Genomic DNA, 18,174 nt, shown 5'->3' with positions numbered 1-18,174 from the left:
TGGTCCTCACCTGTCTCTATCACAACCTCAAATTCCAGTCGATTGCAGTCAATTTTAAATTGGCTTACGGAAATTTTGCGGACCCACTAACTTACTTAATCCTTTGGGAAAAATGTGTAAAAGTCCAAGAGTGTTCCCAATGTCCTATATGCACTCTGAGGTGATACAAGGGGTGACTGAGAGGTTGTGAGCATGACCCAGAAAAAGCAGAGTGTGGCTCTCCAACTTTTGCATTCTGAGAAACCAACATTTCTCAACATTGCACCCAGTGAGTCAGAACTTCCCACATTCTCAAGAAATGTTGGTTTCTCTGTTGGGTCAGGCTCAAAACTTCTCAATCACCCCTCACACTTCTGGCATTATGACATTATATACACAGTACATTTTGCTCAGTAAAATCTATTCTGCTGGGATAACATTTGGTCCCAGTCTAAATAGAGTAAATTACACTCTACCGTCTTGTCAAATCAAGTGTTTCTACTCCATTAAGAGTTGATTTTACACTGTGGTAGAGTTGATGTAGCACTGTGATAGACTATATTTAACTCTATTTGGACTGGGACCAAATGTTATCCCAGCAGAGTAAATTTTACTTTGCAAAATTTACTGTGTACATATGACAAGTTAGCAAAGAAACCACCAGTAATGAGTGACATGAACACAATCAATGACTACAACAATAAATTTTTGCATCATTGTTTCCTTTGACTTGATTTAGGTCATAAATTTCTGGATACGTTTAATTGGAGTAAGTGGGTATAGTAAATGGATGGATGGATCAAATCTGGATTGTGACTCAAATTAATAGCAGGTCTTGTTTCTAATCAGAATATGAATCATATAGACAGGAAGTAATGAAGATGGATTTAAAGCTGCTCTCCCACTGCCGATATTTAACACTTACTTGTATACATTTTTGGTGCAAAAAATGTATAAATAAAATCAGGCACTCAGTCAAACTTGGGTGTAATGGGTATAATCTGTGCTAAAAGTAACATTGCAAGAACATGGTCAACAATTACGAAAGTTTGAAATGTTTAAAAAACTTGCAATGTCAAAACACATCGTGATCCACAAAATGTGACTAATCAGATGTAATTAGTGTAACAAGAGCAAGTGGGGAACAGTTAGTATGGATTTTGGCCTGAGTGAGGGGCAGTGTTGGGAAAGTGTAGTGACACGGACCCACAACAGGGGGCATAAATGAACGGACAATAGATGAGCCAAAATACAACACTTTACTGCTGTGAAATGTGCACAACGAAATATAGACAAATACAGAATTTGGATAGAGTCAAATGTACAAAGGTGACGTGTGGGCAGGCTCGAGGATAGAAGACGTCTGTCCAGAGAAGAACCGGATCCCACACGATTTCCACTGCCACTGAACCCAGAGGCTACTGGAGCCGCCAAGTCCCGAGTCCCCAGGTGGCCACCGTCTCCGGCTGTCGGATCTGGTACTGCTGGCAGGAAGCAGAAACAGTTAGGTGTGGGTGTGTGCACACCCAGTAACACAGTCAGCAACAGTTCCTTTATGGTGGGCAAAACACCTCCACCTCCGAAAGTGGAACACAGAAAAACAGCAGCGCCTGAATCACTACTTATCACACACAGTTCAGCGTGAGGAGTGAAGATCGTCACTCTGTCACCAGCTTCGAACCCAGCCTTCAGCTGTAAGTGGAGAAACAGGTATGCCTGCAAACAATACAGAATTAGTGCGGTCGGCACAGAATACGGCTGAGAGATTAATCAATCAATCAATCAACTTTTTTCTTATATAGCGCCAAATCACAACAAACAGTTGCCCCAAGGCGCTCCATATTGCAAGGCAAGGCCATACAATAACCATGAAAAACCCCAACGGTCAAAACGACCCCCTATGAGCAAGCACTTGGCCACAGTGGGAAGGAAAAACTCCCTTTTAACAGGAAGAAACCTCCAGCAGAACCAGGCTCAGGGAGGGGCAGTCTTCTGCTGAGACTGGTTGGGGCTGAGGGAAAGAACCAGGAAAAAGACATGCCGAGAAGGGGGGCAGAGATCGATCACTAATGATTAAATGCAGAGTGATGCATACGGAGCAAAAAAAGAAAGAAACAGTGCATCATGGGAACCCCCCACAGTCTACGTCTAAAGCAACATAACCAAGGGATGGTCCAGGGTCACCCGATCCAGCCCTAACTATAAGCCTTAGCGAAAAGGAAAGTTTTAAGCCTAATCTTAAAAGTAGAGAGGGTATCTGTCTCCCTGATCTGAATTGGGAGCTGGTTCCACAGGAGAGGAGCCTGAAAGCTGAAGGCTCTGCCTCCCATTCTACTCTTACAAACCCTAGGAACCACAAGTAAGCCCGCAGTCTGAGAGCGAAGCGCTCTAATGGGGTAATATGGTACTACGAGGTCCCTAAGATAAGATGGGACCTGATTATTCAAAACCTTATAAGTAAGAAGAAGAATTTTAAATTCTATTCTAGAATTAACAGGAAGCCAATGAAGAGAGGCCAACACGGGTGAGATATGCTCTCTCCTGCTAGTCCCCGTCAGTACTCTAGCTGCAGCATTCTGAACCAACTGAAGGCTTTTTAGGGAACTTTTAGGACAACTTGATAATAATGAATTACAATAGTCCAGCCTAGAGGAAATAAATGCATGAATTAGTTTTTCAGCATCACTCTGAGACAAGACCTTTCTGATTTTAGAAATATTGCGTAAATGCAAAAAGGCAGTCCTACATATTTGTTTAATATGCGCTTTGAATGACATATCCTGATCAAAAATAACTCCAAGATTTCTCACAGTATTACTAGAGATCAGGGAAATGCCATCCAGAGTAACGATCTGGTTAGACACCATGCTTCTAAGATTTGTGGGGCCAAGTACAATAACTTCAGTTTTATCTGAGTTTAAAAGCAGGAAATTAGAGGTCATCCATGTCTTTATGTCTGCAAGACAATCCTGCAGTTTAGCTAATTGGTGTGTATCCTCTGGCTTCATGGATAGATAAAGCTGGGTATCATCTGCGTAACAATGAAAATTTAAGCAATACCGTCTAATAATACTGCCCAAGGGAAGCATGTATAAAGTGAATAAAATTGGTCCTAGCACAGAACCTTGTGGAACTCCATAATTAACTTTAGTCTGTGAAGAAGATTCCCCATTTACATGAACAAACTGTAATCTATTAGACAAATATGATTCAAACCACCGCAGCGCAATGCCTTTAATACCTATGACATGCTCTAATCTCTGTAATAAAATTTTATGGTCAACAGTATCAAAAGCAGCACTGAGGTCCAACAGAACAAGCACAGAGATAAGTCCACTGTCCGAAGCCATAAGAAGATCATTTGTAACCTTCACTAATGCTGTTTCTGTACTATGATGAATTCTAAAACCTGACTGAAACTCTTCAAATAGACCATTCCTCTGCAGGTGATCAGTTAGCTGTTTTACAACTACCCTCTCAAGAATCTTTGAGAGAAAAGGAAGGTTGGAGATTGGCCTATAATTAGCTAAGATAGCTGGGTCAAGTGATGGCTTTTTAAGTAATGGTTTAATTACTGCCACCTTAAAGGCCTGTGGTACATAACCAACTAACAAAGATAGATTGATCATATTTAAGATTGAAGCATTAAATAATGGTAGGACTTCCTTGAGCAGCCTGGCAGGAATGGGGTCTAATAAGCATGTTGATGGTTTGGATGAAGTAACTAATGAAAATAACTCAGGCAGAACAATCGGAGAGAAAGAGTCTAACCAAATACCGGCATCACTGAAAGCAGCCAAAGATAACGATACATCTTTGGGATGGTTATGAGTAATTTTTCTCTAATAGTCAAAATTTTGTTAGCAAAGAAAGTCATGAAGTCATCACTAGTTAAAGTTAATGGAATACTCAGCTCAATAGAGCTCTGACTCTTTGTCAGCCTGGCTACAGTGCTGAAAAGAAACCTGGGGTTGTTCTTATTTTCTTCAATTAGTGATGAGTAGAAAGATGTCCTAGCTTCACGGAGGGCTTTCTTATAGAGCAACAAACTCTTTTTCCAGGCTAAGTGAAGATCTTCTAAATTAGTGAGACGCCATTTCCTCTCCAACTTACGGGTTATCTGCTTTAAGCTACGAGTTTGTGAGTTATACCACGGAGTCAGACACTTCTGATTTAAAGCTCTCTTTTTCAGAGGAGCTACAGCATCCAAAGTTGTCTTCAATGAGGATGTAAAGCTATTGACGAGATACTCTAGCTCCCTTACAGAGTTTAGGTAGCTACTCTGCTCTGTGTTGGTATATGACATTAGAGAACATAAAGAAGGAATCATATCCTTAAACCTAGTTACAGCGCTTTCTGAAAGACTTCTAGTGTAATGAAACTTATTCCCCACTGCAGGGTAGTCCATCAGGGTAAATGTAAATGTTATTAAAAAATGATCAGACAGAAGGGAGTTTTCAGGGAATACTGTTAAGTCTTCTATTTCCATACCATAAGTCAGAACAAGATCTAAAATATGATTAAAGTGGTGGGTGGACTCATTTACTTTTTGAGCAAAGCCGATAGAGTCTAATAATAGATTAAATGCAGTGTTGAGGCTGTCATTCTCAGCATCTGTGTGGATGTTAAAATCGCCCACTATAATTATCTTATCTGAGCTAAGCACTAAGTCAGACAAAAGGTCTGAAAATTCACAGAGAAACTCACAGTAACGACCAGGTGGACGATAGATAATAACAAATAAAACTGGTTTTTGGGACTTCCAATTTGGATGGACAAGACTAAGAGACAAGCTTTCAAATGAATTAAAGCTCTGTCTAGGTTTTTGATTAATTAATAAGCTGGAATGGAAGATTGCTGCTAATCCTCCGCCCCGGCCCGTGCTACGAGCATTCTGACAGTTAGTGTGACTCGGGGGTGTTGACTCATTTAAACTAACATATTCATCCTGCTGTAACCAAGTTTCTGTTAGGCAGAATAAATCAATACGTTGATCAATTATTATATCATTTACCAACAGGGACTTAGAAGAAGAGACCTAATGTTTAATAGACCACATTTAACTGTTTTAGTCTGTGGTGCAATTGAAGGTGCTATATTATTTTTTCTTTTTGAATTTTTATGCTTAAATAGATTTTTGCTAGTTATTGGTGGTCTGGGAGCAGGCACCGTCTCTACGGGGATGGGGTAATAAGGGGATGGCAGGGGGAGAGAAGCTGCAGAGAGGTGTATAAGACCACAGCTCTGCCTCCTGGTCCCAACGCTAGACAGTCACAGTTTGGAGGATCCAAAAAAATTGGCCAGATTTCTAGAAATGAGAGCTGCTCCCTCTAAAGTGGGATGGATGCCGTCTCTCCTAACAAGACCAGGTTTTCCCCAGAAGCTTTGCCAATTATCAATGAAGCCCACCTCATTTTTTGGACACCACTCAGACAGCCAGCAATTCAAGGAGAACATGCGGCTAAACATGTCACTCCCGGTCTGATTGGGGAGGGGCCCAGAGAAAACAACAGAGTCCGACATTGTTTTTGCAAAGTTACACACCAATTTAATGTTAATTTTAGTGACCTCCGATTGGCGTAACCGAGTGTCATTACTGCCGACGTGAATTACAATCTTACCAAATTTACGCTTAGCCTTAGCCAGCAATTTCAAATGTCCTTCGATGTCGCCTGCTCTGGCCCCCGGAAGACAATTGACAATGGTTGCTGGTGTCGCTAACTTCACATTTCTCAAAACAGAGTCGCCAATAACCAGAGTTTGATCCTCGGCGGGTGTGTCGTCGAGTGGGGAAAAACGGTTAGAGATGTGAACGGGTTGACGGTGTACACGGGGCTTCTGTTTAGGGCTACGCTTCCTCCTCACAGTCACCCAGTCAGCCTGCTTTCCCGACTGCACGGGATCTGCCAGGGGGGAACTAACGGCGGCTAAGCTACCTTGGTCCGCACCGACTACAGGGGCCTGGCTAGCTGTAGAATTTTCCACGGTGCGGAGACGAGCCTCCACTTCGCCCAGCCTGGCCTCCAAAGCTACGAATAAGCTGCACTTATTACAAGTACCGTTACTGCTAAAGGAGGCCGAGGAATAACTAAACATTTCACACCCAGAGCAGAAAAGTGCGGGAGAGACAGGAGAAGCCGCCATGCTAAATCGGCTAAGAGCTAGTAGCTACGCTAAGCTAGCGGATTCCCAAAAACACACAAAGTAAATAATGTGCAAATAATCCAAAGGTGATTCAGCAGAAGGAGTGCCCCAATCAAGGCACCAAACAGGCCATGAAGCAGCACAGGCAACGCACGACAACGGTGCTAAAATAAAATAAAAATAAAAAAAAATAAAAACGAAAGCGTTAGCAAGCTAGTTAGCCTGCCAACGCTAATAAAAGTTAGCTGATAAAAGTGCTCCGTCGCGATGTTTCGACCGTTAGAGGTCTTCCTTAGGCGTTGGAGCACAGTAAAAAGTAAAAAAAAATTAAAAGTAAAAAAGTAAAAAAAAGTAAAAAAGTCTTGAAAAAGACTGTTAGTTCAAGTCCAAAGCAGCAGGTAGCAGTCTCTGTGTAAACAGTCCCAACAGAGAGCCCTCCAAATCCAACCTACTACCCGAACCCGAACAAGACTCGTGGAAGGCTGGTAAGTGAACGTGGAAATACAACAAACTGCCCGAATTTGAGAGTTGTTTAGAAGCTCCCAAGTTGCTTCTCATTAGATGAGATGCAAAGAGATAGAGATTACCTCATAGATAGACGATATCTCGGCAGCGAGGTGGAGATGTCGTCCGGCTTTATGGAGTGCTTGATGAGGTGGAGATGGGTGACAGCTGTCAAGAGATGATGAGTGACAGCTGTCACTCCCGGCTGTTCCCGCGAGGCGGCAGCGCCCTCTCGTGCCTGAAGCCCGCACTTCAGGCAGGGCGCCCTCTGGTGGTGGGCCAGCAGTACCTCCTCTTCAGCGGCCCACACAACAGGCAGCATATTACAAAAGACTTGAAATATGTCTTGCTCAACTTTCACATACCCCATAACCCCATAATCAGACCCCAACAGACCATGTGTCTTACTTTAATTGTACAGATGGCTGTTTTTTTTTTTTCATTCGTGTATCTTGAAATAAATCATTTCCGTTTGAATGTGAATTTCGCTACCCAATTATCTTGATGCCAGGATGTAGTTTAAACTAAAATTAAAAGAAAATGTAGACTGTTTTCTATTTTGGAGCAAATGGTGAGCAATTTCAATTGACCGAAGTGAGGAGAAATAATGACCACAGTGGTCTACTGTGGCTCTGCATGGGAGGATGGGGGTGGCACACAGCTCCATGTGTGAAGAGCAGTTTGGACTTTGCCAGACCAGTGAGGGAAGTAATGCAATCCCTGTCATTAGCCATTCTGGCAAAAACAAAGATATTACACACATATATGATATCTGGCAAAAGTAGGGGATGGTGAACATGTAGGAACAATATGCAGTGACAGCGACCTACTGTTCTTTAAGCGGAAGCCTCTTCATTCTCCTGTGCAACATAAATCCTAAGCATGAATCCCTTGAAATGCATGTTGGGCTCTTCAACAGCAGACAGTTTTTAGTTTTTTAACAAACACATGTTAGCCTTGTGGAAAAGTGTGGTAATAACTATGGAATACCACATAAACTGTATGGAGCAACACCTTGTGGTGCATGTGCACAAGCACTGATGTCATGGATGCGTCCCTATTAATATTAGTACGACATGCTTTCTATGTTAATAAATCTGGCCAGATTGACTGTCAGTTTAACTAAGCATTTGTGGATTTATAATAAGCAATGTGGCCTTGATGTTGCTTTACCATGCCACTCACATTCACCTGAGGATTAAACTTGAAGGATTTATTGATCTATTTCAGAGATGTATTTGTGTAACATCCATAACACACCTGAGAAGAGTTGAGATGGTAATTTAAACCCCCCTCCACTGCCAAAATGAGATTAACTTTCAAAGTGATGCCAAAATAAGTTTTCTTCAGCATATCAATGTTCTCCTGTGCAATAAAGAGTCCTGTCTCTCCAATATCAAACCAGGCAAACAGTTCCTAGTTCCAATAATCACAAGGAAAGTCAGAAATCTGCCGCAGGAACTAAATTTTTATTGGACTTTTATAAGTGATCGTGGTAATAAAACTGTCAAATCTTTCAATTCCACCTGAAATCACCAAAGCACGCTGCTTCTCTTCTACCCATATAATGAAAGGAACATGCAAATATTCCTCTTGCCCTTCAGCAAGATCCTTCTAATCACTGTTTGCTTTGACATATCATGTGGTTTAGTGAAGTTCTCCAGCTGAAAAAAGAGTGCCAAATAAAGAAGATGTATTTCAACAGACGAGAAGCAAATGTTGAGCAGGAATAAGGGAAAGTTAGTCCATCTTGTCTCAAAAATGAAGATGACAATGTTTAACTTTGCATTATTTGAGTAATGCTTTTTCCCATCACATTCGATGAACCTTTGTCCATTTGTGGTCATCAATTCCCAATTATCTTGTATGTGTGAAGCTTAAAGGTATTTACTTAAAGGTATTGTCATAAAAGTAAATAACACTGTCATAAGTGATACATGACACAGTCATGAACGTGTCGTAAACATTATGACATTGTCATAAATGTTTATGACTGCTGTCATTAAGTGTCATTCAGTTTTTGTAATGAGAAGTTGATATTTTTTGGGTTGTCTTGAATATGACAACTTGATTTTAATCAACGCTAAAGAAGTTGTCTTTGGCCTTTTTGGTCTTCAGTTGTATGCCAACTTCTCAACTTGTCATTACAAAAACCGAATGTCACTTAATGACAGCAGTCATAAACATTTATGACATTGACATATTGTTTATGACATATTCATGGCTGTGTCATGTCACAGCTATGACAGTGTCATGTCACTATTATGACGATACCGTCAAGTAAAGTGTTACCGAGTCCTTCATAGTATGTAAAGGCAGCCTGATGTCACGCCAAGTTTGTGATGGTGTCACAAAAAGTGATCTATTAGTTTGTAATACCATTACATTTTCGTGATGGTATTTCGAAATTTTGGGTGATGTGGGGGGCTATGGGGGGTTATGGTTAGGGTTTGGGTTATGGTTAAGGGTAGGGTAAAAAATGGTGAACTAAACGCATTTTGTGTCATATCATGACATTAAAAAAATGCATGAGACTGGGCTGTGCAAAGGATATTGCATGTTGAGCATGGTTTCACTTGACCAATAAAATTCACAAAATAATTAAATGCTTTATTTACTTAATCCAGTTTTGGCAAATAGTCCCACAAAACCTGTTTGTTTAAAAGGGAAATATACAATTAATTGAAACGATTTGTTCCAATATGCCACGTTTTGTAGGTCCAGTTGACATAACTACATTTACATTTATATTTACATTTACATTTAATTGTATTGTAGCACCAGATAGTGCTGTACCTGGAATTAAGCAGCATCTCGGTAGCATAAGCTGCACGATCAAAAGCAGCCTGCGTAACCTGGGTGTCATTTTGGATGGAGGGATGTCTCTGGAGCAGCACACAAATTACCTGGTTAAGAACTGTTTTTTCCATATTCGGAACATCTCTAAGCTCCGTAAGATGGTGACTTTAAAAGAGCTTGAGATGGTTGTTCATGCGTTCGTCTCATCGCGTTTGGATTATTGTAACAGTCTCTTCACCTGTCTGAATAAGAAGGAGTTGGCCCGCCTGCAGGTTGTGCAAAATTCTGCTGCGCGCCTGCTTACCCGCACCCGCAGGAGGGACCATATTACTCCTATTCTTAATACTTTGCATTGGCTGCCTGTCTCCTACAGGATTCATTACAAAATCCTGGTATTGACTTTTAGAGCTCTAAATGGACAGGCACCGGAGTACATCAGGGACCTGATCCAGCCTTATGCTTCCTCCAGGAGCCTCAGGTCATCCAATCAGAACCTGTTGATGGTTCCTCGGACCCGTTTTAAAACTCGCGGGGACAGATCTTTTAAAGTGGTGGCGCCTAGCCTCTGGAATGAGCTTCCCTGTGCTCTTCGTTCTCTGGATTGTATAGACACTTTTAGAAGGCAACTAAAGACGCATTTCTTTAAGTTAGCTTTTTAGCCTAATATTGTATTTTATTGTTTTCGTATGTTATTTTTAGATTATTTTTGTATGCCATGTGCAGCGCTTTGTGACACTGGTCTGTGAAAGGCGCTTTATAAATAAACCTTACTTACTTACTTACTTACTTACTTACTTACTTAGGGTGACCAAATGCCCTGTTTTTCCAGGACATGTCCTGGTTTCTCTTAGAAGCCTATCTGAATTTGTGAATTTGGTTGTAGATAGTATTTTGTAATATAACAATTTGTCTATCCATACAGATGAAGCATACTTTAAATGTATTGAAATTATAAGGCAGCTTTGACTAAACATCGAGTATCACATTGCCGGGCTGAGTGTCCTGTTTTTTTGGTAGACAAAATATTTCCTAATTTCGGAAACCTGAAATTTCATTTCTTGTGTCTTTCTAACCATGTACTTTGGGCAGACCCTGGCAGGGAAGAATAGCTGGGAGCTGATCAACTTGGACATGGAGGTACAATCTCCTCGGTTCCCTGTGTATGACCTGGTCAAAGGCCAATACTACTGCTTCAGAGTGCGTGCCATCAACAAGTATGGCATCAGCGAACCATCTGAGCCTAGCAGGGCGATAACATTGGGAGACGCTCAAGGTGAGAGAGAGAGAGAGAGAGAGAGAGAGAGAGAGAGAGAGAGAGAGATGGTGTTAGTGTTGGTTAAGGAAGTAAGTAGGGAAGTGCGAGTACACCACTATGTGTATCTGTTCAACCATCTAAATTATCTTTATCTGTACTTGGGGTGGTTGGGGCCTAAACCAGAAGTGGGCGTGGTTTAACCAGAAATGGGTGGGGCTTAAAGTGGTACATTATTTTAAGTCTGAACTTGATATGGATTTATCAGAAGTTGCTATATTTATTATTTATTTGAAAACTATTCAGAATTGAGATTCAAATCAATGTTTTTGATCACAAGTTTTTTATGAACTCAGAACATGAATATTCTTGTGTATGAATGAATAACAGAACAGCCTCAGAATTGACAGTCAGTGTAGTAGGAAATTATGAACTACTAAGCATGCATGAACAAGAGCTGTCATACTCAACACAACTTTTTTTTTTATTTTTTTTATTTTTGTTTTAATTTTATGATTAAACTGGGGTTTTTTTCAATTATTTATTTGTTTTTACTACCTAACGTTCTTGCCATTTTTTTCCACACAAAGTTAAACAATGTTGATTAAGGTGTGCGTGTGCGTGTGACTAAGTCACTGTGTTAGAGGGAGAGAGAGAGGTTGTTCTACTGACCAATTTATTTTTATGAACTGCAGTGAAAAAGTGTCAGATACTGCATGCAGCCATATACAATAAAAATATTAATATAGGCTACTTTGTGTGTTCAGCTATATGTTTGTAAGTTGTCTGTAAGACTGTTTATTTTTTAATGATCTGTGTGAACTTGGTGATTCATGCAAACATCCAGTGATGGCAAACAGGGAAATAATATGTCAGCCTTGTTCACTGTATTCTCAAAAGCACCGCGTTCAGTACAAGCAAAGTTTTCCAATTGACTATATATCTATCACCAGACAAACCTAAGAGCAAGCAAACTCGTCTAGGTTGATTTTCAGATAAAGTGACACCCCCAGGCATTTTTGAGTAAAAGTTGGCAAAAAACTTGGCAAGTGGACTTTTCTAAGGGTATTTTTTTTTCTGCAGCAATATACCATATATGCAACCAATTTTTCTTAGAAAATATTTTGCATAAATAAATCAAAAGAAACATTTAGTTAGATGAAATTACAATCTTTAAACTAGTTGTATATCCACATGGACATGTAAATGATGAAGAGTAAATAATGTAATTTAACTAGGATAATGGTTGAACATATTAACATAAAACTGTAAACAATGGTGAGCAAGATTCTCAAATATGATCTCATCACCAAATAAAAATCAATTTAAAACCCACAGTTTCACAACACTAAACAAAATGTTATATCATGCCCTGGAAAATGCTCTTATTCAGTTCAGTAACTGCTACATTCTGCATCACTTGAATTGCACTTACATCCATCTAGCGTTGAGAATTATTATAGCATATTTAAAAAATAAAATCATTTCTAAAAAATCAAAATTAATTTAATTTTGTTAAAAAACAATTAAATTAGGTTTTATAAAATGTATACATTTAAAGTTTTATTAATAGTTAATAAACATCTTAATTCAAAATTATAATCAAATTACAATCATTATGTTCTCAAATCCAAACTATGCTATGTTTGCATTATGTTTACAATCTTACTACATTTAAAATCTTCTAAAATTTTCATTTTGCTGGTGACCCTCACTTTTTTTCACTTTATTTTATAGTATAATATGTAATCTTAGTATTGTACAAATATAGGCCAAAAATCAATGGTAGAATTATTTTTATATCACTTTTTGTAGTCAAAAACCAACAGATTAACAATTCCCATTTATTTAACATGTAAATAGAAAAAGTCTCATAATTTTTAAAAAAGTGCAGTGACCCCCTATTTTTTATAATGTGGCTTATAAATACCTTCTTCAACTTCCTGCAAAGTTTTAAGACATTCTCAATGGTGGAAGTGAATACCCACATTTGTCTTTAATTCTGATGAACAATATTCGAATGATGTGTGGAAATAACGGGAGAAAGTAATTTACTTTTGAATTCAAAAAATAAATTTCTTGTATAACTCTGAACTTTATTTACAGACTTTAATCTGAGGACAGTAGTCTGCTAGTGGCTCCAAAATAAATAACTCAGGAACTTTAGATATTCTATTCGTCTGCTTGAAATATGGGGATGAAATAAGATATTTTAAAGACTACAATGAGAAATTAAATTTCAGTTATCATTGTCACATCCAGTATCTTAATTCCCACCAAAAATAACCAACTACACTTGATTATTGTTGTCACACATGATATAAAACTGTAAAATCTGGAATTTCCTGAATTTCCTGGTCATCCCAGATTTTGGGCTGCATTGACTTGTACATACGAGGTACAGCTTGGCAAACACCAAAAATGGATTCAGCACAAAAAACACCCTTAGTCCACTTAGTCCACAAAAGTCCACTTGCCAACTTTTGCAAAAAGTCTATTTGCCCACTCAGAAATGCCAGAGGCTCTTCATGCCTCCTGTACACATTTTGGTGATTTTGACCTGGGCTATACAGTCTAGTGACTTATTTATTCCAGATGACAATGTGGGATATATTCTGACAAGTAGTCATTAAGGGATGGCCAGTAAAGTCACTGAAACCATTAATTTTGCCACAATCTTTATTTTATCATGGAAATTTGTAATTTGTACATTACCTCAAGGTCTGTTTTTGAGAGTTTCTTTCATCCAATTAAAACCAAATTTGGTACTAATCTCGCTAAGGGATATATGCAACTTTTTGCAATTTCACTTTTTGAAGATGTACAAGTTTTATACTCAAAATAATGGAAAAATGTCATTTTTTTACAAAAGCGCCCCCTACTGGGTTACACGTGGGAGGTACAGCTTGGCAAACAGTAAAAATGGATTCGGCGCAAAAAATACATTTAGAAAAAGTTGTTTGCCAACATTTACTCAAAAATGGCTGAAGATCTTTATTTAAACCTCTTTTTCTGATTCTGACCCTGACTAAACAGTTTTAAAAAAAAAAAAAACAGACCGGAGTGGAGGCAGTGACCGATGTGACCATCGTTTTCAGCTATGTCTTGTCAGATGCACTGTGTACGTTACGAAACAAGCTCACCAAGTAACTTTAAATATCAAAATAACAAACTGAAATTGAGCAGCTGAACTGACAACAACTGAAGACAGCAAACATGAGGAAGAGTCAAGCCAAGCACAGAGAGAGATCAGTTCCTGTCTGTGTCTGTGCGAGAGGCTGCAGAGAGAGATGTTCCTGTGTAGGGAGGGGTGGGCGCTGTGTGTGACTGGCCATTGACAGAGCGTGAAGACAGTCAGTGACCCAATGACGATTTTCCTTCTGCACGAGCACAGATGTTGGCAGGTTTTACTCGTATCATGCTCGTACTCGTCAAAAATGCTTTATCCATACCAGATACTCATCTGAAATGAGTATCCAGCTCAACCCTAGAAGTAACTGTTATACTTAATGAGAAAAGGTTGAGGAAAGATTTTGTGTTTTTCACGTTATGATGGCTGCAGTGAGTATCCACTGTCACAGAATTTATTTTAGAGTCTGGTGGAAAGATGAGAGTAAGACCATATCAAAACTGCTATAATAGCTGTTGGAGCAATGTGTGTAGTCTTACACAGTGCTCCTGTGTCACAATTCTGAATTAATTTTTAAACTTGCTTCAGGTCATTAGGCTTGACAGAATAGTATTACAGCAGTCAGGATGCTTGTGATAAAAGCCTGCTTTCATCTTTGTGCACTCCTTGACAGAAACTGTTTCTTTCATAATGTTTTGAGATGATAAGAACTTATTTTTTGTTCAAACCCTGTGCAAGACAAAAATCACTCCAAAATTGTGTGCTTATGCAACCTGCTCTCACGGCAAGTCATGATTCAGCAGCACGAAATATACATTAATCTATTGGTTCATGATATTGTGACGAAAAGTGCCTCATTTTCGCCACGGCAGCAAGAATTCATTCTAATTCATTCCGTGATGGCTGCACGAAATCAAAAGTAAAGCGGTGGGAGGGGGGTTGGGGTGGTTTTGGTTAAGGTTGGGGAAGGAGTAGGGTTAGGTTATGATTAAGGTTAGGGTTTGGGGTAGGAGTAGGGTTAGTAATAGTGAGTTTTAAAAAAAACCGTCACGAAAATTTGACATTTCAAAAAACAAACCTGAGACTGGGCTGGCTTATGGGTTTGGAACATGGACTGAATCTTTTTGAAAGCTAATGTCTCCCCCCCCCCCCCCCCCCCCCCGTGAGCCCAAGTTATAAAAAAAAAGATACTTTATTTGTGATGACACAGCCCACATATTTAATTAAATGGCAATGGTCCTGCAAATAATCCTTGAGGAACACCAGTGATTATTTCCTATCTCTATAAAAACGTACATATTTGTATTTTATAATAGTATTTACTGGTCGATTCTTCAAGATAAAAAAAAGTGACACAAAAACAAATGCAGTCCAGGCACTCCAAAAATATGAGCTGCACAAGGAGGTGTTAAAAGGCCTTTATTTTAATGGCCAAGCCAACATGTTTCAACCATACACCCGGTCTTCCTCAGGGCTTACATAAAAAAGTATAGACAAACAAACTTGACTTAAAAAGGAAGTTAAAAACTAGGCACACCCAGAGTACAAAAACAATCAGGCACAGGTGTGGTAAGCAGGCGGGACAGCAGAGAGGTAACCTGCCTTCACAGAAAAAGGTGACTCCCCCTTCATTAATCATTCCCCCTTCAGTGCATAGATACAGAAAACAGGACAAATCAAAATTGTCATTTAGTCCAGGATAAACACATGCTTTTAACTTGTGAATCCAAAAGGCCTCTTGTTGATTTAGTTTTAGTTGTCTTTCTCCTCCTCTTGTAAGAGGTTTGATATGTTCAATAGCCTCAATATGGAGGAGAGAGTCATTGGCTTTATGATGCGTATTAAAATGCCACGCCATTGGATAGTCCTGATTATTGACTCTAATTGCATATTTATGTTCTGCAAGGCGATCTCTTAAACGCCTCTTAGTTCAAACAACATAGAAAAAGCCTTCTGGACAAGGACAAAACAGTCGATAAACAACAAAAGTAGTATTACAATTAATAAAGTCCACTTGTTTAAATGACCTATTGTTGTGAACATTGTTAAAAAAAAAAGTGGATTGAAGTCTGTCTGTCGGTCAGTTTTCATTAGGTATTTAGGCATTCCAGCAGTTCACAAGCAAAGTTAAAAATGAGGTAAAATGTTCATTAAAAAATAACAACTTTAATAATTGAGAAATGCAATAAAGATAAAATTCAAACAAAGTCAGTAGAAAAATAAAATAAGTAAATATGTATTGAGGGGAATAGGAAACTATACCTGAGGAGACTGTACAATGGGTAAATGAATTCCAGTGCAGCATTGTGCAGTTGGATAGCTGCAGGAAGGAAAGCTCTGTGGTAGTCTTACAGTACAACTTTCAGGATGTCTCAAAACTCTAAGCTTGTTCATGCAACCACAACTTAGTTCTTAGCACATCTGAGGTCTTAAAAGCTTATTTTAGACTTGTGTGATATGTACTATAGACTTCAGCTGTGGCATCTTGACTCTACACAGTAAATTTTGCTGAGTAAAATATACTCTACTGGGATAGCATTTGGTCCCAGTCCGAGTTAAATATACTCTATCACAGTACTGAATCAACTCTATGAAAGTGTAAAATCAACTCCATCATGCTGTGAATGACTCTTATTGGAGAAGAAAAACTTGATTTGACAGAGGGTAGAGCTGATTTCAATCTATAATAGAGTGTTTTCCTCTATTTAGACTGGGACCAAATGTTATCCCGGGAGAGTATATTTTACATTTCCCCAGAATGTTATTTTTTTTTCTTAAAACAGCTCTGCTAAACCTTCAGCTTTCTCGAAGGGTAACTTATTAGATGATACAAAATATTCCTCAGAGACACAAGGACAAGACTTTAACTTGTGTGGTCCCTGATATAGCTGATAAAGGCAAAATAAGCCAGAGTGGATCAGAAAAATACAACACAGATTCACAGCCATTGTTATCCCTATTCTTTGCACAACAGCTGCCTGAAGGTCACTCGCCTGTGCCTAATTAGTTTCAGGCCTGGACCTATGATTGTATGTCAATCCAGGTTACTTTTGTATTCAGAAAAAATAAAATAAGTACAAAGTATTAACAAATACATACCCTAGAGATGCGTCCCACTGAGTTCCTGAGTCCAATCATTCCTCCTCCAGTTCCACATGACTCAAAATGACAACAGTGTTGTTATCTCCTTTCAAAACCTCTGAATTTTATGGACACGTGACAATCACTGAAGATCTAATCGCAGATCGTCCACAGTCACTGATCTGGTAACGTAATGGTGTTAAACGGCTGGGGGCAGATCTCGTGTCCATGTCACGAGCCTCCTATTAAGATTTCAACAGCAGTCGCTTTCTCTCAGTCTTTGTGGTCACACTTAGGGCCCCTTCATAGATAACACGATTGAAGCCAACTAACGCAGAATGGAGGAATTGCATGCCAGTTGTGAAAAACTGGAGCTGCCTCTAATGCCTCATACACCTGTCACTACAACCATTCGCGCACACCAGTGGCTGAAAGACAGAGTGTGCTCTGTGAGAGCCCATTCGATCCCTCTCGCAGCAGGTGTTGGCCAAATTCCAGGTGACACACATGAACATCCAACACCATTCGCTGGACACTTTGTAAATGTGTGGCCATTCGCACTGTTAGCACGAAAATAGTGAACACGGGACCACTTTTGAGCTGGCTGTGGAATTTGTCTGAGTGCCCCCATGACTGTGGAGTTGCCATGCAACACACAAGTGGCATGCCAGAGTGTCAGCTTCCCCCCAACACATGTGCCCTGCATGTGTTGCGCTCCCCCCCGCACACACACAACACATGGGTGCGTGTGTTTCGCATGTTTCGCAGGGTCTCAGCATCAGCCATAGACAGGATGGGACAAATCTTCGCTATATTTTGCAGGTGGAAGAAAGCAGTCCTCATAATATCTCTAAAGTTGGAGGTCAAAAGACAAAGTAGGATTAACAGTTACCCCAAGGTTCCTCACTTTGTCAGTGTGATGTATGACACACAAGCCTAGGCTAAGCGTTATCTGGTCAAATTGATGCCAATGTCTCACTGGACCAAGAACCATCATTTCAGTCTTATCAGAGTTTAAAAGTAGGAAGTTGCCAGACATCCAACTTCTCACTGATGCAAGGCAGTCTTCTAAGGTTTTTATGTGAATGAGATTACCAGCAGTTACTGGCATATATAACTGAGTATCATCAGCATAGCAGTGAAAGGTAATCCCAAAACACCGCAATATGTACCCAAGGGGTGCTATATAAAGGGAGAAAAGCAGGGGGCCTAAGACAGACCCCTGTGGAACCCCAAATTTCATGTCAATCAGGTTAGAGGTAGTGTTACTACACAAAACACAGTG

At 39.6% G+C, this 18,174-nt stretch overlaps 1 protein-coding gene across 1 annotated transcript in view; it reads left to right on the top strand.

The window, feature by feature from the left end:
* myom3 (myomesin 3) overlaps nt 1–18,174 on the top strand; it is a 362,966-nt gene that overhangs the window by 240,628 nt on the left and 104,164 nt on the right. The window contains exon 15 of the mRNA XM_034174111.1: nt 10,516–10,699. Within this exon, the coding sequence (XP_034030002.1) occupies nt 10,516–10,699 (184 nt within the window). The remainder of the gene's footprint in view (nt 1–10,515; nt 10,700–18,174) is intronic.

This window comes from Thalassophryne amazonica, chromosome 7, assembly GCF_902500255.1.
Source record: "Thalassophryne amazonica chromosome 7, fThaAma1.1, whole genome shotgun sequence".
NCBI classification, from domain to species: domain Eukaryota; kingdom Metazoa; phylum Chordata; class Actinopteri; order Batrachoidiformes; family Batrachoididae; genus Thalassophryne; species Thalassophryne amazonica.
This window is presented reverse-complemented; position numbering and strand designations above follow the sequence as displayed.